The sequence below is a fragment of the Raphanus sativus genome, chromosome 9 (assembly GCF_000801105.2).
Source record: "Raphanus sativus cultivar WK10039 chromosome 9, ASM80110v3, whole genome shotgun sequence".
Lineage (NCBI taxonomy): Eukaryota > Viridiplantae > Streptophyta > Magnoliopsida > Brassicales > Brassicaceae > Raphanus > Raphanus sativus.
This window is the reverse complement of record NC_079519.1, coordinates 29321608-29345796: the sequence shown is the minus strand read 5'-3', so window position 1 is coordinate 29345796 and position 24189 is coordinate 29321608. Positions and strand designations below refer to the sequence as shown.

Here is a 24189-nt window from a genome sequence, read left to right as displayed (position 1 = left end):
CTTTATGAATGTCCTTTTAAATTTATCAACTAGATTTTGACCCGCACGCCCGTGCGGGTGTATATTTCAAAAATATATTGCTATTTATTTTTCATGTCAATATCAAAGTTGGATAAAAAAATCAAATTTGAAAAACCAAACCAATCACGATCAGAAAGAATAATACCAAACTCGCAAAATTGATTAAATATCCAAATTATTCAAACTTTTGATATTTAGACAACCGAAACTATAACCAATAGGAACCGAAATATTTTGGATATCAAAATGTATTCGAAAAGATTTATATACTAATATATATGTTAATTATTTTTTAGTTTTAATATATATAAAAACATCCAGAATATATATGATACTTTTAGGTTGGTTTAAATACTTGAAAATATATTAAAATATTCAAATATAAATATCTAACATAGTGGAAATACACTGAAAACACCAAAAATATTTTAAATAATTATTGATTTTGATCCAAAATTTAAACCAAACCAATTTATATGTTAAGTTTATGTATTCTGACATATGTTATTCAGATTTATATACAATATTTTATTTTGTTTATATATTTTAAGAAATTCAAAATATAATGACTTTAAAAAATAATTTAAATGGGTTATCCAAATCCGAACTGAATCCGCAAAGATCCGAATATAATTCGAACTGAAGTTTAGAAATATCTGAATGGGACTGAAATCTTTGATCCCGGAAACCCAAAACTCAAACAGATCCGAAACGAATCTGAATGGATACCTGAACGCCTAATCCTAATCATAACTTGAACTGAAATTTAGAAATATATGAATGGGCTGAAATCTTTGACTCCGAAAACTCGAAACCCAAATAAATCCGAAACGAACCGGAATGGATACCTGAACGCCCAGCCCTAATCACTATTATGTATCATATAATTAATTGCATTGGTCCATCATATAAATAATCATATAATTAATAGTATTTATTTACTTTTATATGTAGAGGTTTAAATTTGTTTCAAAATTTTGTATTGTATTTGACTCATAACTGATTTTAAATTATTTTTGACAAGAAATGTATAAACTAATTATTTTTTTACTGCATAAAAATTTTAAATATAAGTGATAGGTTTGCTAATTGTATTTTTATGTTGGAACCATAAACTAAATCCAGATAAAAAGACATGTTTACAACTATACAAAAGCTTCCACTTTATTACATTTAATTTTGACCAACAATGATAGTATTTATTTTAAAACAATGCTTTTGCAGTTAGCAAAAAAAAATGCTCTTAACTAAATTAATTTAAGCAAAAACACATTCTACATTCATTTACCAAGTTATTAAAGACTATATAAAATTGTTTCAAAATCCATTAGATTTTGACCACTATATCGATCCACGCAAGTTTTTTCTCATTTTTGTAATTGTTTATATATGTTTTATATTTAACTATTTTATTAAATATTTTTTTAGCAAAGCACTAAAAACTTTTTCTTTTTCTGTAAGCACTAAAAATTTATTACAGCTATTTGTCAAAGATAGCGCATTAGCTGAAATTTCAGTAGTACGGTCATTCAAAGCTGATTGAAGTTGTTAACTGCTATAAGCGTTTTCTGAAAACTTTTGGCTGCTATTGTTGTGGATGGTTTTGTGGTTCTATATCAGCACTGTCTTGCTTTAAATTTTCGAAATCCTTTTTCGCAAGTTCTTCTCGTACCTGTGCTTACAAGCAAAAATGAACACTATTTCGGAAACATGGAATGGTATATCAAAAGAGAGAAAGAATTGAGTTAAAATGGCACACTGTTGAATGTTGATAGTATGCAAAGTTTGCTGAATTGTATTCCATCGCACCTTTACATTTTTAAAACACATCCCCTTCACTGTAAAAGAACATGGAGGAAAAGCAAGATTTATCAGAAAATGACAAAAGTGTTGTTCAAACGCCAATATCCACACGAGTTTGACCAGACTAATATATAGTTACTTCAAGTTGAACAAAGCTTTTGAAAGAGACTTATATCTGCACCCTACACTAAATATAACATGCACACAACAACACGAAGCATTAGTCTTCCAGAATCAATAGGATGCCAAGTAACAAAACTTTATGTTGCTACCAAAGAAACCTTAACATAGGACAAAGCAAAAGAGGTGCAAACTCAAACTTGCATAGAAATTTCAGAGCTAAGAAGCATGGAGGAGTCGCAGTAAAAGAAGTACCTCAAATTGTTCTAGATTGGAAAAATCTCCAGAGTCTAATCTCTTCCAGTGTCTTAGAAGCTACAACACACACCAAACAGAGATAAGACAAACAGAAAACTAATGAGCTTTAACATCAACAAAAGGGACAGCAATCACCTCCTTAGGATCAACAAAAAAATAACATTATGATACCTCCAAGACTCCAACCGCAAGATGATGAACATAAGGACGCCGTTAATGGAAACAACACGATCTTCATCACTCACCTCTCTCCCTTTAATCGCCAAGGTTCTATCAAATAAGAGTATATTAGGTTAATGTAATCAAAGTACTAAAGTACCCTTAATGTAATTGCTTCTCTCCCTTTAAGAACACGTTTAATTTATTAGGTAGAGTTTCCTTAGTTAAAAACGACTGTGTATAATGATAATCCAATGGCATAGAATGGTAAATATTTAGGAAAAATCAGGGTTAAGTATTAATTGTACTTCAGTTTAATAGTTTAGATATTAGGTTAATGTAATCAAAGTACTAAAGTACCCTTAATGTAATTGCTTCTCTCCCTTTAAGAACACGTTTAATTTATTAGGTAGAGTTTCCTTAGTTAAAAACGACTGTGTATAATGATAATCCAATGGCATAGAATGGTAAATATTTAGGAAAAATCAGGGTTAAGTATTAATTGTACTTCAGTTTTAATAGTTTAGATTGTTACACCCTGAATATAAGAGCCTCAGTTTAGAAAAAAGTGTGCTCATCAGCTCCATTAAAGACTAGGTAGCTTTACAAAAGATTTCGTAGGAGGGGTACACTACAAACTTCCTAGATATATACTAGAAAAAAGAAAAAAAACTTCCTAGATAAATGGTCTATGTAATATACCACAAATTTGACTTTTGAAAAAGCAACACAAATTTTGATATTTTGTTCAATATCCATCCTTACACTTTCATTAGACCATCTCCAAAAAAATCTTTAATTTTCTTTAAGAAAAAAAAGAGAGTACAAATCTATTTAACATGGTTATACCATAAGACAGGGAAATCAGCCGATTTATACTTCAACGGAGAATCGCGGTCCTGATCAGTATATATATTCAAACATTGTGCTAAAACATACATCAACACATAATATACTCAAATTTCATACATCAACTAATAAATTTCAACTTTTACATGCATTGACCGTTTATCCGTTAGTCAAAAATAACATAGTCCTAGATATCCGTTAAATATTGATTTTTATATTTTAAATAATTAATAATTAATAAAAAAACTTTATCTATAAGGGAAAAGAAGGAGATTCAAACCTGGGCCAGGACAATACTTCAATGGGACCATTAACCACTATGACATACATGATTTGTTGATTGTTTTCTCTATAGTGTTTTATTTATATATATGGCAATTCTCTCAAACAATTCTTTAAATTAAGAAAAATAAACATTTTATTCTCTCGAATAATTTTTTAAAAATATCCTAGAATAACATTAAAAAAGTTTGTTGTTACAAACATACTCTAGGGATTAAAATGACAAAAATATGTCATTAAAAAGATAAATATATACCCTTGAGTTAACTCTAAACTCTAAGTTTATATTAATTAATCATAAGGATATAAATCTATATTTACCTTTAATAAAACCACTGTAGTTGAAGAATTAGAGTTTCCGCTGTAATAAAAAAATAGTCTCAGAAATTTGAAAATTAAAAAAAAAAGTGAAAAAGTTTGAATTTAAACTCATATATTTCAGAAACTAAAAATATCATTTTTATTTATTTATTTAAATAATTATTTGAGAGAATTGTCATATTTGAAAGAAACATTCATTAGCTATAAATATGAAACAACAGAGAATATAATCAATAAATCGTATTTGACACAGTGGTTAATGTACATGTTGAAATATTGTTCAGACCCGGGTTCCGTTATAGATTTTTTTTTAATTATTTAAAATATAAAAGCCACGTAATCAATATGTAACGGACAGCTCAGATTCCGTTATTTTTTACTAACGTTTAATTTATTAATGTATGTAAAGACCAAATTTTATTGGTTGATGTATTACATTTGAATATATTATGTGTTATATATGTTTTAACACATGGTCCGAGTGTATGTACTGATCGAGACAGTGGTCTTTTGTTGAGGTATGAATTGGCCGATTTCCCTCATAAGACATGGAAATCAGGACTAGTTCCATATCTCTTACTCCTAGTTTGGGTTTAAAAACCCTTTCATATCAGCTTCAAATTCTTAATTCTATTCTCTACTTTTTTATGCCCATGTTTTCTTCATCTTTGTAATTCTCGGTTTGATATTTGGATTGTATCTTGTGAACTGAACAATAATAATAATAATAATAATAAATAATAATAATAATAATAATAATAATAATAATAATAATACAGTAGATACTCTATAAATTAATAATGTTGGTACATTGAAATTTTATTAATTTACAGAAATATTAATTTACAAAAGTTTTCTTATTTTAGATTTTTAGATTTTAATATATATTTATTCTAAGATAAAAAATAATTGATTTTACTATATAGATATTAATTGTTATTTTTTGACATTTATTTAAATTTTATTAGATTATTTGGTGTATACAATATATATTGCATAGAACTTAAATGTGGTTTTCGATATAATATTACTAAATCTCATCAAAAAAATACTAAGGGTTAAAAATATAAAGATAATTTCATAGTTAATTTTAAACAAACAATATAATAATAGATGCTTACTTATATAATATATGGATACATAAAAATTATTAATTTATAGTTTTAGCAGGACCATATATTTACATAGAATTTTCTAAAAAATTATTATCTTATTATTTTATTGATTTGTGTCAAATTTTGAACCGGCCTTAATTGGGATCGGCGAAATTTATTAATTTATCGAGTATTAATTTATAGATGTTCTACTATATAATAATAATAATAATAATAATTATTATTATTATTATTTATTATTAGAAGTTATAATATCTTCACTAACTTTGTGATTTATAGGGATTGCAATTGGATTCACTTCCATAAGCTTTTTATGGAAATTTTATTAAGATCACTTATTTCTTTACTATCTTTTTGTATTAAAAATATAATATGGGTTTAGTTTTTGAAAAGTTGCAGTATAATGCTTGAATTCTAGGATCAAACTTTATCAAAAAAATTATAGGATCAAACTTAAGTAATTTCTTAATGTATCATATTTTACATAAAGTTGAAAGAGAATATACATTTTAGACATAAGATAGTTTTTTGTGATCACAAAGATATTAGTAGGATCGATTTTTAGCTATAGATCTTTATATAAATCTATGTATCTTGTATCATGGTAGCTTGATCGATCCAATAGTCTTCTTTCCATCATGGGGTCTTCCCAAAACATCCTTCAGATAGTTCGAAGAATACACAATCTTTCTGTACCGAGCCACCTCATTGTTCTCTAGCACCTCCGGTAATGGCTCGATAACCGTATCATCAACTGGTCCGTAGAAAATAGGGACAGAAATTCGGCTACAACTCTTATGGACCAATACACAATGCTCCACGCTCTTATACTTACCGTTGCTCAATATCTGTAATACGTCTCCAACATTAACAACAATGGCTCCCGGAATTGGAGGAACATCAACCCATTTGTCCTCGTGCTCGCTGGCTCGACCATATAGGCTGCTTAAGACGCCATCTTCTTGTATGAGGAGAGTGAGGGTGTTGATGTCTGTATGGCGGCCAGTTCCTATTGCCAGGTTTGGTTCAGGACACTCTGGATAATAGTTGAAGTTCATTCTCATAGTTCCAATTAGTGCGTCTTCATTAGACTCATCTACGACTGAATTTAGATTGTTGATGAGTATGTTTAAAATCTTCTTGGTGATTGGTTTGATCCTCTCGAAATGGTGTATCACTTGTTCCCTATACAAATTTTATAATTTTCATATTCAAACCAATAATTTTAAATGTAAGATTTATTTACTTAAAAATATAAAATGATTTCACATTTCTATGTGAATAAATAAATGTATTTGGTATTATTCAAATGCTGCGCTGTGGCATGATAGGCAAATTAAATTGCTTTTTAAATTAAATATAATATCTATTTTAAATAACATCTTTATATATCTTTTTACTTTCTCACTCAAATTTCTTATAATATAAAACATAATAACATATAAATCTAGACGGCGAACATAAAATAAAGCTAATGAAAAGGAAAAATAAATTAACATAATTTATAAAAGAAATTTCTCATGAAAGTTACACAAAAAGTGTCACTTTACAATTCCAATGTAAATTATACTAACTTTCAGCTGAAAATTAATTGCAAACTGCATTGATTTTATAAATATTTTATTTATCTAAAATGTTATTGGTCAAAGATGTATAATTAATTACAATTTACATATATTTCAACAACTTTCTTAATCTGAATGAAAAATGTCACAACGACACTCTTTAAGAAACGGAGGGAGTAGCTTTTACTTTCTATGAATTTGACCCAAAAAGCGTACAAATCATGTACCTTTTTATTCAAATAAAATTACTTACTTGCATAGAGAAGGCCATGTAGTAGCGAAGTCATGTCCTTCACGAGGATACTGAAACTTGAAAAAGTCTCTCCACTCCAACACACTTTCTTTATACGGAGTGAAACTTGTTGTCAACCACGCCGTCTCCGACACCGAACTTCCTTTCCAATATCTCTTCCTCTCATCCGCCGGCAGGTCGAAAAAGCCACGAGCTGCCGCAATGACTGCCTTTAACTCCTCCGGAGCTATCCCGTGGTTCACTATCTGAAACACCCCGAGCTTAGCCGCTGCGTCGCAGATCTCTCTAGCAACTCGTGGGTCTAACCAATCAGACACATCAATGACAGGAACTTGTGACGGTATGATTTTGTCGGAGGTGAAGCGTTCGTGAGGAGGTTGAATATATGGAGAAGGAAGTGTGTTTAGGGTTATAAAGTCGACGAGACCTTTAATACCATTCCTTTTGTTTAACACGAAATCCCTCACGTCGATCTCGTCCTTTGAGGAGGTAAGAACCATGGTTTCTTTCTTAGATACGAATAAATAAGTGGCACGCAACGAATGCTATTTATATATACATGAAAATTGTTAGTGTGCAAGTTTCATGATGTTGGTCACATGAAACAACAGCTATGTAAAATTAACGTTAAAGAGGATCTTAGTGTAACTGCTTACCATTCATTTTACCTTTTTTTTACACATGGCAGCAATATTGTGAATCGTTTTACTTACAGTTTCAAAAGTGAAACAGAATACGTACTACTTATTAGTTTCGTGTAAAAGAAGTATTTTCCAAATTCAATATGAGTCCAAGATAATGAAGATAGCACCAAATATAGAACAAATGTCAAATACTCCACTAAAACTTGTCGAGAAATCTATTTTCAAATTAATATTAGTTAAAAATAAAGAAAAATGGCACCACTATAGAGAAAATGTAGTTTATAGTTTAGAGCCATCTCACATTCCATATGAACCATAATGGAGTTTTTCCAAGATGATGCAGCTTTGGTTCGCCTCTACTTAAACCTCTGTGATCTTCTCATCAGTTGCTCAACTCCATTTTAATTGCTCCACCGTCGCTATGGGCGGTTTGAAGTTCAGCCTCAACTATCCTCCGGCACTCTGGTTTTTAGGCTAGGCCCGCTTTAATTCATTCAATCTTAGATCCTAGTTTTTTAACTCTGGCTGATGTCCTGGGTTATGACCAAATTTAACTATGTACTTATAAATTTTCCCTGTTCTCATATACTAAATATGAAAGGCAAATTACTAAAATGATGAATTCTTCCCCAAAACTAGTAGTTGTGTACGCATAATTTATTTTATTTCTCATCTTTTTTTTTTGCTTCGACTTTGTAAATAAAATAATTCGAACTGATCAAAGATAACCCAATGTATTTCTGGATTACTAAAAATGTATTTCTATTATGATTTCAGTTATAAATTATTATTATTGTTATTACTATTTACGATTTCTATCAAGATCTCAATTATAAATTAAGTTTTTATTCTCATTGATATGTTCAAATTATCCTTAAATTGATGTATCACTTGGATCAAATTCACAGAGACTTTACATAATAAATTTCAGTATTCAAATTAAGCTAAACAACTAAATAAAAAGTGGTAAATAACCGAAAGTAAAAAGAGAGATAAAAGAAAGTGCTAGATTCAGAAAAAATCGCAGAAAATAAAAACCGCAGACAAATAAAATTTCAATGTTTATGAACAGTTCTAGAACTGAAATCACAACAATGAACTTTCGTTGCAGAGATAATTTGTGTCTAGTTCCTAGAATTTCAAATCTCGTTTGCAGATTCAATCAGTTTAGACAAGCATTAAAATCGTGTTTGATAAGTTCATTATATCTAAACAGGCTGTTTGGCAACTCAACATAGTGCTCACATACCATATGTTCAGCGTTTGTGTAACAAATACAAACATTATTTGCGATGAGATTATTCATCAGGTACTTGAATCAGGTGTATGTGTATAATTTATAGAAAGATTTTTTTTTGAAAGTTAATTTATAAAAATTTAATGTTTATAGAGAAGGAAAAATTTAGTAGAAAAGCAATACATGAATATTTTTGGTTTGTTAAGATAATGACATGCATTTAGCTCCTGAATAAAACTATATTGTTTTTTAAATCTTCTAATTTAGTGGTACTCTGATCTATTAGGTTAGGGTATTTAAAAGCCCAACAACTTTTTAAGTTATTAAAAAGATTAGAAATATCATGACCACAAATCTGATAGAATAGCCGGTTTTTGTTTTGAAGATTGATACTTTTTAGAATCAACAAGATAACTTCGAAAACGTGAGTGATCTGTATCATATTCCTCGGAGCGAGATGGTCGGACAGATCAACTAGCGAAAAAGGTTAGGATCAAAGATTTTATTCTCTCATATAAATCAAATACAATCAGATAAAAGTGTTTCTCAGAAGATCATCTCGTCTGATCAAAATTCGGTGTAACTAAATAGATAACTGATAAAAAAATATATAATAAAAGAAAAGGCCAAAACCCAAACCAAGTGGATAAGATACAAAAGAGACAACCTAAACCGAAATACACTAGCCGGATGCAGTGGCAGCCACGTTGGCAATGGAACCTTGGTTAAGGGGGTTCAAAATGTAAACTTTACCAAATTTGCTAGTGTGATGTTTCAACATTGTTGTATGCAAAAGAAAAATTATAGAGATTACAGTGGTTTACATACACCATATCTATGCTTGCTGCCTTCTGCTCTTCAGCGATGTTTTCTTCCCTATATCCTCATGCACAGCTTCAAATCATTCATCAACGTATTTGATACTCTGTTGGTGGGCTCAAAAACTACAATGGGCTTAACACCATATCCCTCTCGGCCTTAAGACTTTCAACAAAAGTAATATTCTCACTCAACGGCGACGTTTTGACACCGTTTATAAAATCACTAACCTCTCCGGTGAAGAAGATGAGAGACTAATAACATTTTGAGTTCCGTTGAATGCAGATTGAAAGACTCTTCTCACTCTCTGATCGAATCCACATTCTCCATCTCTCTTCCCGCAATTCGAAATCCCAACCGTCCAATCCGATCCGCGACTTCTGACGTTCTCCGGTTGCGATTACACCCACCCGCGGCGGTGATCGGCGATCGTCGAGATGTCGTGGGGGTTAGGCTGGAAGAGATCGTCGGAGAGTTTCCGTCTGAGCCTCTCCTACGGCGCTGACGATCTAAACGAAGACCCGATCCGATCATCATCCGCCTCCCCGTTCGGATCCCCGACGTCGATAACGTCTTCGTCCGCCTACTCTTCTCCCTCCGCGGTGGAGGATCCGGAGCTCGGTTTCCGGATCGATTTGGACTGGACGGCGGGGGACTCGGAGGACCAGGTCGCGCTGCGGCTCGAGTCGCAGCTGATGGTGGCTTTGCCCGCGCCGAACGACACTGTGGTGGTCGAGTTCAGCGGTGGGGGAGAAGGGGAGGAGGGGGAGGTTGGGGTGGTGATGAGAGTCGAGAAACGGAGGGAGCCTTTGCGTGCGGTTACGCTGATGAAAGCGGCTGGGTCTGGTCAGCAGTACGATGGTGTTGGGGTGCTGACGAGGCTTATGAGGTCTGATATGATGCCTGTGGCGATTCCTGCGCCGGCTATTGATGTTGTTTCGTCTTGTGGGGAGCATTGGAAGACTGTGACGTCGTTGAGTCTATCTGGTGTTGGCTTGTTGGTATGGTCTTTTTAAACGTCTTTTTTTCTCAAAATGTTATATTAGTATACACATTGCAAATTATGTATAACATTTAGTACAAACATTGCAAATTATGTATACGCATTGCAAATTATGTATAGCATTTAGTACAAACAATAATAAAAGATATTGACACACGCTCAGTCGAGCGGGTCAAAATCTAGTTGTAATTAAGAATGTTGTGATAAAGCATTAAGCTTTGTTGAATTGGGCAGGTAATGCCAGTTGAAGTGACTGAGTTGCCTCTTCTTGAGAAGCTTTGCCTTGAGAATAATAAACTGTCAGTTTTGCCACCTGAGATAGGGAAGCTGAAGAACCTTAAGGTTCTTAGAGTTGACAACAACTTGCTTATCTCTGTTCCAGGTGAGCTTTTACTTTGATTATATTTGTTAATGCTAAAAGAGAATTCGGTATGTATGATGTTTAGTTTGAACTCTTTGTGCAGCGGAACTAAGACAGTGCGTAGGTCTTGTTGAATTGTCCTTGGAACACAATAAACTTATCCGGCCTCTGCTTGATTTCAGGTCATTTTGGCATCTCTATTTTGCCTTTTCTTGAATTTAGTTGGTAGGAGGCTGATTTTGTTATTTGATTGAAATGCAGGGCAATGGCTGGGCTACGAATACTACGGCTTTTTGGTAATCCCCTTGAATTCCTTCCGGAGATATTACCTTTGCATCAGCTTCGCCAGCTGTCTCTTGTAAATGTCAGGATTGTGTCTGATGAGAATCTAAGATCAGTAAATGTACAGATTGAGGTAAGAAGAAATCTCTCTGCCACTTTTTATTCTGTGGATGATTATGCTAAAGGTGCGTTTGCATGATGCCAGACAGAAAACACTTCCTATTTTGGGGCATCTAGGCACAAGCTAAGTGCCTTCTCTCCCCTTATCTTCCGTTCTTCGTCATGTCATCATCCTCTTCTAGCATCTACTTTGGTGAAGATAATGCAAGATGAAGGAAACCGTTCTGTTATTGGTAAAGATGAAAATGCAGTGAGGCAGCTTATAAGTATGATAACTAGTGACAATCGTCATGTGGTATGTTGGTTTTTGTTCTCTGCTATTACTAGAAAAAAAATACATATACTTTCTTTTGGGAACAATCACCATAACTACAGGTTTATAGGTTGAGCAAGCATGTGTTGCTTTATCATCTCTCGCTCGAGATGTTAGCGTGGCAATGCAGCTGATGAAGTGTGATATAATGAAGCCAACTGAAACTGTTCTGAAATCTGCGGCCCCAGACGAAGTGATATCTGTGCTACAAGTCGTGGTCACCTTAGCTTTCGTATCTGATTCCGTTTCTCAGAAGATGCTCACCAAGGATATGCTAAAATCCCTAAAATCCTTGTGTGCTCATAAGAATCCTGAAGTAAGAAAGCTGCATTTTCGCTCTCCTAATAAGAAAAACTACAGCTTTTTTGGACTGAGTTTTCATTTTCCTTAGGTTCAAAGACAAGCCTTATTAGCAGTTGGGAACTTGGCTTTCTGTTTGGAAAATCGTCGTATTCTGATTACTTCCGAGAGTTTGAGGGAGTTATTGATGCGATTGACTGTCACACCTGAACCACGAGTCAACAAAGCTGCAGCTCGAGCTTTGGCAATTCTAGGTGTGTTTCTTGTGTGCTGCATTGCCGTTGTTGTTCCGTACTGTTAGCTGGGCTTTACATACAATATTTTTCTTCTGATAACAGGAGAAAATGATATTCTACGACGTTCCATAAAAGGCAGGCAAATACCAAAACAAGGATTGCGAATACTCACCATGGATGGAGGTGGAATGAAAGGTCTTGCTACGGTGCAGCTTCTCAAAGAGATTGAGAAGGGAAGTGGCAAGCGTATACATGAACTATTTGACCTTATATGTGGTACATCGACAGGAGGAATGCTAGCTATTGCCCTTGGTGTCAAGCTTATGACACTGGAGCAATGCGAAGAAATTTACAAAAATCTAGGTCTGTAAAAACCCCCCTTTAGCTTTTGCAGCTTCGTTGACTAATTGGTTCAGGACTTTACTTTTGAATGATTTTTTCTTTAGGAAAGCTTGTTTTTGCTGAACCTGTCCCAAAGGACAACGAAGCTGCAAGTTGGCGGGAAAAGTTGGACCAGCTATATAAAAGCTCATCGCAAAGTTTCAGAGTTGTTATACATGGATCCAAGGTATATATACACATCATTTGGTATATTCATAGTTGCTTTTTATGGTTTAGGTTATAAGGATTTAGCATCTTTTATATTTTGTTTAGTTTCTTCGATTTTAAATTTTAAATTTCCTTCTATTGTAAAAGACATATGCTTGTAGTAAACCAAATAGCTTTTGTTGGTTCCTACATGACTTGGAATTAGGTTCTAAATATTATTCTGTCTTGCAGCACAGTGCAAACGAGTTCGAGAGACTTTTAAAGGAAATGTGTGCTGATGAGGATGGAGATCTACTGATAGAATCAGCTGTTAAGAATGTTCCAAAAGTTTTTGTCGTATCTACTCTTGTTAGTGTGATGCCTGCGCAACCATTTATATTCCGGAACTACCAGGTACACCACTTCACTTTTTTATTTATTTTTAGTTATTTCCATATTTTCTGTTATTTTGTTATGAAAGGTTTACCACTTACATTCTCCTGCCTATTCTTCTCTTGGGTATCATGTGCTCTCTCTTTTCTATTTGCAGTATTCTGTTGGAACACCCGAAATGTCATATGCATTTTCCGATCATTCAGGCGGCAGTACGTTAACTTCATCAACTGCCAGTGATCAAGCTGGCTACTACAAGCAAAGTGCGTTTATGGGAAGTTGTAAGCATCAGGTTTGGCAAGCAATACGCGCATCATCAGCTGCTCCCTATTATCTTGATGATTTTTCAGTCGGTACAACTCCACCTTTTCTTTTCTGGTTTTATCCTTAGAGACTTTATGTAACCTTTTACGCTAATTAATTTGTATAATCTCCGTTCGCTTTTCAAATCGCTTAAGATTCATACCGCTGGCAAGATGGTGCAATAGTGGCAAACAATCCTACGATCTTTGCCATTAGAGAAGCACAACTTCTATGGCCTGACACAAAAATTGACTGCTTGGTTTCGATTGGCTCTGGCTCTGTACCAACAAGGGTAAGTCGCGTTTTTACTCCTACTTGTGAAATTCAGCCGATTGATTTTGTGGCTGCCAATGACAATTTCAAAGGGTCAAATTGCTAAAAGTCTTTGTCTATATGATAAACCCCACTGAAATATATAGGGCGAGTAAAAGCTGACCGTCTTTATAATGTTAAGTAATTATCTGTCAATGTTTTTCCAACTCTCTTGTAGGTACGGAAAGGTGGATGGCGTTATTTAGATACCGGACAAGTACTTATTGAGAGTGCATGCTCAGTGGAACGTGTTGAAGAAGCTCTAAGCACATTGCTCCCCATGTTGCCAGAGATTCAATATTTTCGGTTCAACCCAGGTAATACGCAGCACTTTACAACATGCATGGATACTCTATCCTCTTGAACACCTAGGACGTCTTAAATTTCTAATTCATGTGGAACTGTTTTGAATCTAGTTAAGCATGTACATTTATTAATCTACGCAGTTGATGATCGCTGTGGAATGGAGTTGGATGAGACTGATCCAGCGATTTGGCTAAAATTGGAAGCTGCAATTGATGAATACATACAAAGCAATTCCCAAGTACTTAAAAACGTCTGCGAGAGATTAACACTCCCCTTCCTAAACGATGAGAAGTGGTGTGAGAATTTGAGACCTCGGTTTATGAATGGAAAGCAACCAAACAGAAGAGGTATATATATTTCCAAATTATATGCGCTTGATAAAAACCTTCTCAAATTGTTAGCTTAGTGACTTTAACATTCTTTTGACAGTAGAGAGCAGTCCTTCTCTAGGATGGAGACGCAATGTTTTGCTTGTGGAGGCTCAGCATAGTCCTGACTCAGGGAGAGTTAAGCATCACGCTCGTGCACTTGAGTCATTTTGTTCGAGTAATGGAATAAAGTTATCTTCACTACATGCTACACCTGGAGGCCCGAAACCATCTCCAGGAACTGCTTTCCCAACACCATTTAACTCTCCTCTAATAAGCGGAAGCTTGCCTACGAGCCCCCTTCTTTTTACTCCTGATCATGGCCCACAAAAGTTTAACAGGATTGACATGGTTCCACCACTTAGCTTGGACGGTGGTAATGTTGGAAAGATGGTTATGTCTCCTCCGTCATCTCCTCCACCAAAAAGACAACTCTATCTTCCATTACGACAAATGCATGAAAAGCTACAGAACTTGCCGCAAGTTGGGATCATACATCTCGCCCTTCAGAATGATTCTAATGGTTCGATCCTAAGGTAACATTCAAAACTTTTCAATTTTCACCACATAACCCTCCCTCAGGTCTAAAATGATGATTAGAGTTGATAGATACATTTGCTTGCTGGCTTCATCTAGTTGGCAAAATGATGTATTTGTGGTTGCTGAACCTGGAGATCTAGCTGATAAGTTTCTCCAGAGCGTCAAATACAGTATATTATCAGTCATGCAAAGCAATCGCCGAAAGGCTGCATCAGTTCTTTCCAACATCTGCTCAATCTCGGATCTGGTGCGTAGCAAGAAATGCTTCCAGGTTGGGAATATCATCCACCGTTATATCGGACGCCAAACCCAAGTAAAGAATATACTCTCATTTCCAACTTCTTTGTGATGTTAAAAGTATGCAGTTATTTTTGTGTGTGATGTGACTTGTTAATATATCATTTAAAGGTGATGGAAGATGATCAAGAAATTGCAGCATTTATGTTCCGCAGAACTGTCCCTTCGACACACCTAACCCCTGATGACATTCGCTGGATGGTAATGACACTCTGACCTTTGTACAACAACAACAAAAAAAAAACTGTCTTCCTACTTTCCTGTTGATTTCTCTGTTGATGTCATCAGCTAGCTTGAAAGAAAAGATTTGATAATACGCTTATGCTTTTAGGCCTAATCTCTGAAACAGGTAGGAGCATGGAGAGACAGGATAATACTCTACTCAGGAACATTTGGACCAACACAAGCTGTAGTTAAAGCCTTCTTAGACTCTGGTGCCAAAGCTGTGATTGGTCCTTCAACCGAACCGCAAGAGACGCCTCTAATCACATCTCAAGGTTCCCCATTTGAATACGACATTGGAGACAACGGTAAGTTTGAGATTGGTGAAGAAGAAGACGAGGAAGAAGAGGAAGCGGATAGGGAACAGACGGAACCACCGACCCCGACAGCGACAAGTGACTGGGAAGATAGTGACCATGAGAAGATGAACAGAGACGACAATAAGTGCTCTGGTCTTTGGGAAGACGAAGAAGAGCAAGTGTCTGAGTTTGTTTGCCAGTTATATGATATGTTGTTCAGAGAGAACTCAAGTGTCGATGTTGCTCTTCAGAAAGCTCTTGCCTCTCATCGAAAGCTCAGGTACACTTGTCATCTTCCCAATGTATAGAGGAGACAACAATCTTCTTTTTTATTAATATTTATACCTTTTTTGACCGGAGGTAGAAGAAAACTAAAATATACAATAATTTGTTCGTTTCTGCATATAACAGCAAGTTCATTGCTTATAAATCTGAGAAATAAAGATATTTTTTTTACAAATTTTGGTAGAGGAAAACTCTTTATGCCTTGACGTCTCGCTCATCTTTTGTATAAATTTGATTAATTGATGGAATTGTATTATATTTTTTTGCTTGGGATGAATTATGAATACACTACAAAAGAAGATTAAAAGAAGAGATCACATGACTGATAGAGTCTTGATATCCAGAACTCTATGAATTCTTATTGATCACTCAGCACACTACTGTAGTTACAAGATAGAACAATGAATACAAGATCGCTTTGTAAATTCTGATCAGTCACCTTCTCATGGCAAATTGACTGATCCAATGACGACGTCTACAAACAATAACATACAAAGCATAAAGAAAAGAACCAGTCAAGAAGAAGAACTCTATTTATATCTAATCTTTCCCTTGTTAGTCTCTCTACTGCAAACCTGCTGCATCAGACAGAGGCTTTATTCCTTCTGTATTTGTGCCATTCATTTGTTAGCTCAGCACCACACCTCCTACGTTACTCAACTCACAAATAGATGTGCGATTGTCACCAACATACATTGTGGTAAGCATGTAAGAATACACTTCTTTTATTCATATGGTCAGCATACTATATATATAGTATAAACATAAATAGACAGAAACACTTATGGCATATACGGTTTGAGTGTTGACCATTACGACAAAGCTAAAACAGAGTATCTAAGCTTATATGATTGCTGCAACGTAACGATCTTCACCTGAATGGTCAAAGACAATTATATATATTTCATTTATTGAGACAATAATCTTGCTTCAACTTCGTCCCACAACTCCACATTTCTGGTTCTGGCTCTCTCACCTTGACCTATGAATGCACCTGTCATCACTCATCAGCATAGCTTATAAATGACATTATTTAAATGGTATCATTCTAAGATGGTTTATTGTGAATTCTGACTAATAATTGAAAGCACAACTCATACGAAACCCTTTTTTAGTTATATTAACACTCCGGTTAATTTTAAGATGAGCAACCAATCCTTATTTAAAAAATGTGGGATAGTATCAAAAATATACCAGCTTTCCGTGAAGACTTTGTCTTGGTTCATGAGAGAAAAAGGAGCAATCGACGCAGTTGCCTCCGGGAAGCTTGCGGACGGAGCAGGTTAGGATAGAGTAAGCGGACAGAAGCCTCAGGATACGGTCGAGCATGACAGGTGCTTCCGGGTTTGTGGTCGGAAGATGGGCAGCGATCTCAACTGTTGACATCTGAAAGGCGTTCTTGGCCATGATCTCGAGAAGGTCGAGCTCTAAAGCTGATTGTAAAGCCATCGGAAGAACGGAGGAGCTGGCTAGCTGCATGGCAAAGAGGCTAGTTTCTTCGTCGGTGATTTGCACCTAATTTATCTTTGTCTCCGCAGTTGAGTCCATTTGTATTTATTTCCTATTAAAACTTATTTTCTGCATCTTTAAGGCTTGTGTTATATGGGTGTGAACTGAGGTGTGAAAGATAAGGTTTATTTATTCATGGGTTCTTGTTTAGATACATATTTTTTTCAAATGAGACAACCAATCACTAAATAGTCATGTTGTGGAGTTTAATGGGTGGTTAGTAAAAAAGATTATCATTATTGTTCAGTACGATGACTACACTAGAAATTTGAACAAAAAAAAGACTACACTAGAAACAACTGAAAACCAAGAGCACATGTGACTCATTGTGATGATCGCTGGATTCATTAAGTTTAGTTAATTATTGATTGGACCACTTTCTTTCAGTTGGTCCTGTCTCCTAGTAATCAAATTGATTTACACACTGAAATTAGATGCGTGCAATAAAAGCTTCCTTATTTTTCTTTCACGCAATGCATATAGCGAACGTAATTAAACGCTTCCCTCTATTCTTTCTTCTTGGGCTTTCGACCTCATGTTTAGAAAGAAGGTTCACTGGTCTCTATGCAAACTCGTTTCGTTTTATTGTAATCCTTAGCTACCAAGCAAGCGAAGAGAAGAGCGTTCAATGACTTTACCGTACGAGGGATCTCCAACTTCTCGATCTCACTAAACATACGTAAAGAATGGTGGAGCATCTTGGCATGAGCATAGTGAACAATAGCATGAGCAGTGAGACGCTCCATTTTGAGATCGTTGGGACGATTCTTGATGACACATAAGTTAAAGCATAGCAAAATGGAGATGAAGACGTTAGGGTTTTGTGAGAAGTGTATTTTAAAATAATCTCAGCCGCCATTTAAGGTTCTTCACAAGTAAACACTACGGACGGTTGAGATGAGTTCACTATGAAATAAAAGTGAAAAAGTAAAGATCCTATATATAGAACCGAAACCGATGTGAATCCAGCACGCAACTTTCTGATCTGGATTCATATTGTAACAACAGTTTGTAATGTTTACAAGCAAACTCTAATTTCTTTCTAAACCACTATTAGCATCGTTAAAAATCTAAGCAATAATAACATCAGTGTCAACATATAATACATGATCAGGTATGCGAGATATACTGCGCGGAGCTGGTTTCAACGGTTTCTAGCGAGTGACCTTCTTCATGATTAGCGTTTCTAACTGCTTCGTTATTATACATGAAACATCTCATCGTTCTTGAAACTGATCGTTTATTTGTTAGTATTAAGCTAGATGCGCTTCACATTTAAAACCAGTTGGTGATAAGTGGAGTGGCTCATCTATCTTATATATTGTTTAAGATCCCTTTCAATATCCGATGTAGGACAATTATGTGTCTAATATGCCCCCTCGAGATGATGGTTCTCTGAGCGTCAATCTCGGAATGCTCGGACAAAGATCGATGGACCAACTTTGGACCAGATCGATGTAGATCGGGTTGGACTGCATGGATCGGGCTCTGATACCATGTTAAGCTAGATGGGCTTCACACTTAAAACCAATTGGTGATAAGTGGAATGGCTCATCTATCTTATATATTGCTTAAGATCCCTTTCAATATCCGATGCGGGACAACTATGTGTCTAATAGTTACTTCTAGATCTTGTCTTTTCGGTTACTTGTTAATAAACTTTATTTTCCAAATTAGACAACCAATCACAAAAAAATGGTTGGTTGGTAGAAGAGTATTATTATTGCTCAATACAATGACTACACTAGAAACAATTGAAAACCAAAGCACATGAATCATTGTGATGATAATGGTTGTATTCATAAATTTAGTTAATTATTGACTGGACCATTTCATTTCTTTTGTCAGGAAAGGTTGGACCATTTTCAATTGATTCAGCCTCTTAATAATAACATACTAGTACATTGTACATGACTGGACGTAACTTTTAACGTAAAACTAGATTTTGACCCGCGTTTTGAAAACACGAGATATTTTTGATAAAAATCTCATTAACAATATTCACATCTTTTGCTAATTTGAAATAAATTTTTCTATTTAAAATATTTTGCCATTTAAATAGCAGTTTTATATCTGATCCGGACCAGTGGTCGAACCGCTAAATCCAGTGATCTGACATGTAATAATGTTTGAATTTTAGGAGTTACCAGATAAAATAGGCAAAAAACCCCTTAAACCCCAAAATAACTGATTGAACCAATCAGTGACCAATATGAAATCCAATTTAATTTAATATATTGGTATAAAATAAAATATAATTTTATTTATTTCACTAAATAACGATACCAGTTATTGAAATGTATATAATCCATAATACAATATATATAAATAAAATTAGTTTAAATTTTATCTATGTTTTAATAATATAGATTCTCAAAAACAGATTTGTACAATTTGTTAAGAATTGATTATAGAAAGTAGAGTGGCGCAAATATTTAGGATACATAATTCACGATTAAACAAATATTTTCGATGTGTATTATTAAAATTTTAAACAAAACATAAAATATTTTTCTACAATATATATAGTTATGAAATATTTTGGTAAAACATTTTAATACACAAAATGAAAAGTTAATAAGAATCATAAAGGGATACATGATTATGAAAATTATGTTGCATTAATGACTCAATATTTGTTAGGCAATATTAATAGGGATGCAAAATAGTTTCCAAAAATATTTTTTTGGAATATTCTTTTGATTAATTTAAATTAAAAATAGTGACATTAATATTGTTAGGCATAAATATAGCAATGACATACCATTGTAATTAACTTCAAAAACTAAAGGCAAATACCGATTAAGTATTTTGCTTTAATAGTATAGATATTCCATTTTTATTTTATTTTAATAGATCCACAATTAAGTAAAAAATACTATCAATGAAATTAAAAAGTAAGTAATTTCCTTTTTTAACAAAAAATAAGTAATTTTCCTTCCTTCCACTTTAAACAACTGAACTTGTTGACAAAAAAATCAACTGAGCTTTTTCTTCCCATTTCAGTTTTTCACCATTTTAAGCTGTACAATCACACCTTTAATCAAACCGAAAATTAGCTGTGTGCAATGCAACAAAAGGATCCCCATTTTTTAAGTAATTATAAAATAACAAAACTAACATAATTTGGTGAAAAAACTCACTCTCTTTAATAAAAATACATATATTCACTCTCACACTAAAATACTCATTACATTTTTCTTTCTTTCCCCCTCTTTTCCAGGAATAAATAAATAAATTTCCGAGTCATCAATCAACAAAGCAACATACATTTTTCGACTGAAAAATATGTGTTTTTATCAATTAAATTGGCATCTTTCATGTGATTCTCTCCCAAAAAAGAATTGTTGGTATTCCATTTTTTATTGCTTCAGAAGCGGCTCCCGGCTCTCTTCCCATTGGTCCAATCGGCTTGAAGCTTTCTCCACCTAAATGATTTATAAAAAAACTTTTAAGTACCATATCTATCTTAAAGAATACCAAAATCTATGCCTAACACTTTTCACATAAAGCATATAAAATATTTTTTTATTTACCTCTTTATCCCAATCAGTTCTAAAGGTAACAATAACTAAGATTATGGTTTGCATTAATGTGCCACCAATCATCCCTGTCCATATTCCCTGTACCAATCAATGATTACAAACACATTTAGTTATTTGTATTTGTCATTATTTAATAGGTTCATTTACGTAAACAAAATTAAATAAGATTTAGTATATTTACCTTTGCTCCCATATCATAGGTGAAACCAAGTACGAACCCAATCGGAATTCCCACAACGTAGTAACAACCAATGTTAACGTACGCCACAAATGCTTGCCATCCACACCCAACAGCCACACCTAAAAGTTTGTATCAACAAAACTTGGTTTAAAATCTTGAACTAACTTATAATTAAAAGTATTAAACAACTAGAGTTGATTAGATTTAATTTTGGGTGTCCTTTTACCTGACAAAACAGGCTGAACTCCATTGAGGACAATAGTGATGGCTAAAAAGGGAGATAAATCCGAAACCGCCTCAGCCACCGCAGGACTATCAGTAAACGCATAGCTGATGACATTTCGCCATGACATGACCACAACGGCTTCAAAAATCGCTAGCAATAATGATACTCCTGTTGTTACAAACGTTGAAAACGCAGCCGCTCTTGGGTTTCCAGCTCCTAACTCATTGCTTACTCTCACACTATTAATAGTTCGAAAACCAACAAAAAAAAACTATTATTAGTAACAAAGAATAAGATTTATTAATATTTGTTCAAAAAAAAGGAATAAGATCTATCAAAGAAAATAAACTATTTGTTACCAACCTGGCTGCTGCGTTGAATCCAACGGAGACCATGAACGAGATTGCAGAAATTGACATGCTGCAAACGAAAGAAAAAACAAAGAAATTTGATGAGTAAATTGATAATATGGATTAAGCAGGCACATAAGTACATGCCGTTTTACTCATTGGAAACGACACGCAGTTTAAAACTCTAAAGAAAACGACAAAAATGAAGACAGAGCTTTTAGCTTTCTCTGGGCCTCTATACTGACTAAGAAAATGACGTGACGACGAGGAGCCGTGTTGTCTTTTTCGACGACTAATAGAAAATGAAATCATATAAAGCATTAACAATATTTTAATTGTTACATACACATCTGTCTCACTTTAAGGCGATTAATTAACTATCTTGACACATTCATTGATGATTTCTGAACTTAGAAATAATTATTTTTTGTTGACAAAAAAAGAATAATTGTTTTAATACACACTTTTCGCAATAATTACTTTTGTCTATACTTAATCCCATGTTCAAATTCATTGCTAAGTAGTGTATATTTAATTTATAAAGTTTATGAAAAAAAATATTAGTAAAATTTTCTGCTAATTACGTAGATATTCAATTAAATAAAATAGAGTTTTGATAGTTACCATATAGCTAAAGAATCCAAAGCAAGCTCAGGGTTCTTGAGAAGTCCGGCGAGTAAAACAAGAATCTGCGAATACCACGACTCGAGGCAGAGCATGACGGCGGACGCCGCCGATAACCGGAAAAAGCTCCAAAGACCTTCAAAAGCTTTCCAGCTAAAACCTTCCCAAGTCCGGCGACATCTCGGGCTCATCTTGATGTACACAATCTGAGCCGCGACTATGATCCACCACGACAAGCTGTGGATCAAAGACAAGGCCAAGAGACCGTACCCTAGTCGGTAGACAGCGATCCACGAGAGGACGAGGTGGATGACCAGTGTTGCGGCGGAGATGTAAGCGCTCGGCGTGACGATGCTCTGCGCCTGGAGGAACTTCTGGATCGGGAAGTTGACCGCGTAGGCGAAGATCACAGGGATCATGCCGTAGACGAAGACGGAGGCCATCGACGCGACTTGCTCCGGCTCGCCGAGTGCGGTGAGGAGAGGCTCGGAGAAGAAGAAGAGGAGGGACATGGGGAGACAGGTGATGATGAGAACCACCGTTGATCTCTGGAGGTAGACGCCGAGCATGTCGTAGCGATGAGCTCCGTGCGCTTGTCCACATAACGTCTCCACAGCACTTCCCATACCAAGCTACATAAACCGGAAAAATCAACAAAACCGGTTAGGTTCAGATTAAGTTGCAATAGAACCGGTTTTGATTCAGTTTAAGTTGCAATAGAACCGGTTTAGATTTAGTTTAAGTTTCAATAGAACCGGTTTAGATTCAGTTTAAGCTGCAATAGATAGATCGGTTGAGAAACCGGTTAGATTCAATAGATCGGTTGAGAAACCGGTTAGATTCAGTTTAAGTTGCAGTAGATCGGTTTAGAAACCGGTTTAAATTCAGTTTAAAGTTGCAAACTGCAATAGATCGTTGTTATTACCAGAAGTCCATAGGTGAACATGTTGAAACCACTGTTTCCTAGTGAAGCGGCGGCGAGTTGGGAGCTGCCTACGTGGCCAGCGAAGATACGAGTGAGGATGGACATTCCGTTGTTGATGACGTAGACGAAGATCGCGGGAGCGGCGAGGTGGAAGAGGAACTTCATCTCTATCATCATGGCCAGGTAGATCCGGCGGAAGTACGGCAGTTCTCGGTCGGTTAAGACAGTCTCGAGCCGGTAATCGATGAACGATTTAGATGATTCAATCAGTGGACGGTGGAGATTTTCTAACGATTCTGAATTCATTTTTTCTTATTTATTTTCTTTTTGCGGATTTTTCGAGAAAATAATAAATCGAAATCTGGGAAGGATGGTAGTATTTCTCTCTCTCTCTCTCTCTTTTTTTTTTGTGTGTGTATGTGTCTCTCTGCAACTTCGGTAGGCCTTATATAATGAGAGTTTTGCCGTGTATGCTGACGGGAACAATAATATTTTACTTTCATTTGACTGTGTGATCCCTTTTGTTTTGGTATAGTATAAATAAATCAAAACTGGAAACAAAGAAACGGGGAAAGGCTGTTTTGCATTGTATCCAACGAGGCCTAAAATCACACATCTTTTAAATATTAATTGAAAAACGATTCTACAAAATGCTTATGCATCATTTCAACTTTTATGCATACTATTTCTACAAAATCTCAAATTATATAATTTTATAAACTTTGATCGAAAAAAAATAATTTTATAAACTAACTAAAAGTTAGTAAAAATAACTAATATTTACATATTGAAATACTTGATCATTTAAAAATTAATACCAACAAAAGGTTTGGAAACCTTTAGTTCAAAAAAAAACAAAGGTTTGGAAACCTATTTGGGTGTTGTTTTTTAATGAGAATAATGTCATCAGATACA

General features: G+C 34.7%; 4 protein-coding genes and 1 long non-coding RNA gene across 7 annotated transcripts; 1 reads left to right on the top strand and 4 right to left on the bottom strand.

Annotated features, from left to right (window-relative positions):
- Positions 1 to 1485: 1485 nt before the first annotated feature.
- Positions 1486 to 2664, bottom strand: LOC108840584 (uncharacterized). The gene is made up of 4 exons (XR_001947919.2): positions 2374 to 2664; positions 2200 to 2259; positions 1831 to 1859; positions 1486 to 1693 (listed from the first exon to the last, which is right to left on the bottom strand). It is a non-coding gene; the product is annotated as an uncharacterized LOC108840584 (long non-coding RNA).
- A 2676-nt stretch (positions 2665 to 5340) lies between these two features.
- On the bottom strand, positions 5341 to 7262 carry LOC108826661 (feruloyl CoA ortho-hydroxylase F6H1-3-like). The gene is made up of 2 exons (XM_018600042.2): positions 6747 to 7262; positions 5341 to 6113 (listed from the first exon to the last, which is right to left on the bottom strand). The coding sequence occupies exons 1-2, from the start codon at positions 7244 to 7246 to the stop codon at positions 5528 to 5530; spliced, it is 1086 nt and encodes a 361-aa protein (XP_018455544.2). The 5' UTR covers positions 7247 to 7262; the 3' UTR covers positions 5341 to 5527.
- A 2413-nt stretch (positions 7263 to 9675) lies between these two features.
- Positions 9676 to 16089, top strand: LOC108827873 (phospholipase A I). Of its 2 annotated transcripts, none has more exons than XM_018601376.2 (18): positions 9676 to 10447; positions 10684 to 10831; positions 10914 to 10992; positions 11072 to 11225; positions 11298 to 11507; positions 11596 to 11841; positions 11917 to 12079; positions 12164 to 12424; positions 12508 to 12629; positions 12842 to 13003; positions 13140 to 13335; positions 13441 to 13577; positions 13776 to 13914; positions 14044 to 14250; positions 14336 to 14807; positions 14908 to 15124; positions 15220 to 15309; positions 15458 to 16089. In XM_018601376.2, the coding sequence occupies exons 1-18, from the start codon at positions 9884 to 9886 to the stop codon at positions 15935 to 15937; spliced, it is 4047 nt and encodes a 1348-aa protein (XP_018456878.1). In that variant the 5' UTR covers positions 9676 to 9883; the 3' UTR covers positions 15938 to 16089. The 2 variants fall into 2 exon arrangements, with proteins under 2 accessions (XP_018456878.1, XP_018456877.1); XM_018601375.2 differs by having other exon boundaries at positions 14333 to 14807.
- Positions 16090 to 16564: 475 nt separating this feature from the next.
- LOC108826881 (flavone 3'-O-methyltransferase 1) lies at positions 16565 to 18302 on the bottom strand. 2 transcript variants are annotated; one of them, XM_056993995.1, is made up of 2 exons: positions 17109 to 18302; positions 16565 to 16896 (listed from the first exon to the last, which is right to left on the bottom strand). In XM_056993995.1, the coding sequence occupies exons 1-2, from the start codon at positions 17391 to 17393 to the stop codon at positions 16819 to 16821; spliced, it is 363 nt and encodes a 120-aa protein (XP_056849975.1). In that variant the 5' UTR covers positions 17394 to 18302; the 3' UTR covers positions 16565 to 16818. The 2 variants fall into 2 exon arrangements, with proteins under 2 accessions (XP_056849975.1, XP_018455727.1); XM_018600225.2 differs by having other exon boundaries at positions 16565 to 16908; positions 17109 to 18291.
- A 2334-nt stretch (positions 18303 to 20636) lies between these two features.
- Positions 20637 to 23707, bottom strand: LOC108828340 (protein DETOXIFICATION 37). Its single transcript, XM_018601995.2, has 7 exons — positions 23275 to 23707; positions 22350 to 22981; positions 21739 to 21795; positions 21376 to 21614; positions 21150 to 21268; positions 20960 to 21046; positions 20637 to 20851 (listed from the first exon to the last, which is right to left on the bottom strand). Exons 1-7 carry the CDS (start codon positions 23578 to 23580, stop codon positions 20786 to 20788), a joined length of 1506 nt encoding a protein of 501 aa, XP_018457497.1. The 5' UTR covers positions 23581 to 23707; the 3' UTR covers positions 20637 to 20785.
- Positions 23708 to 24189: the final 482 nt, after the last annotated feature.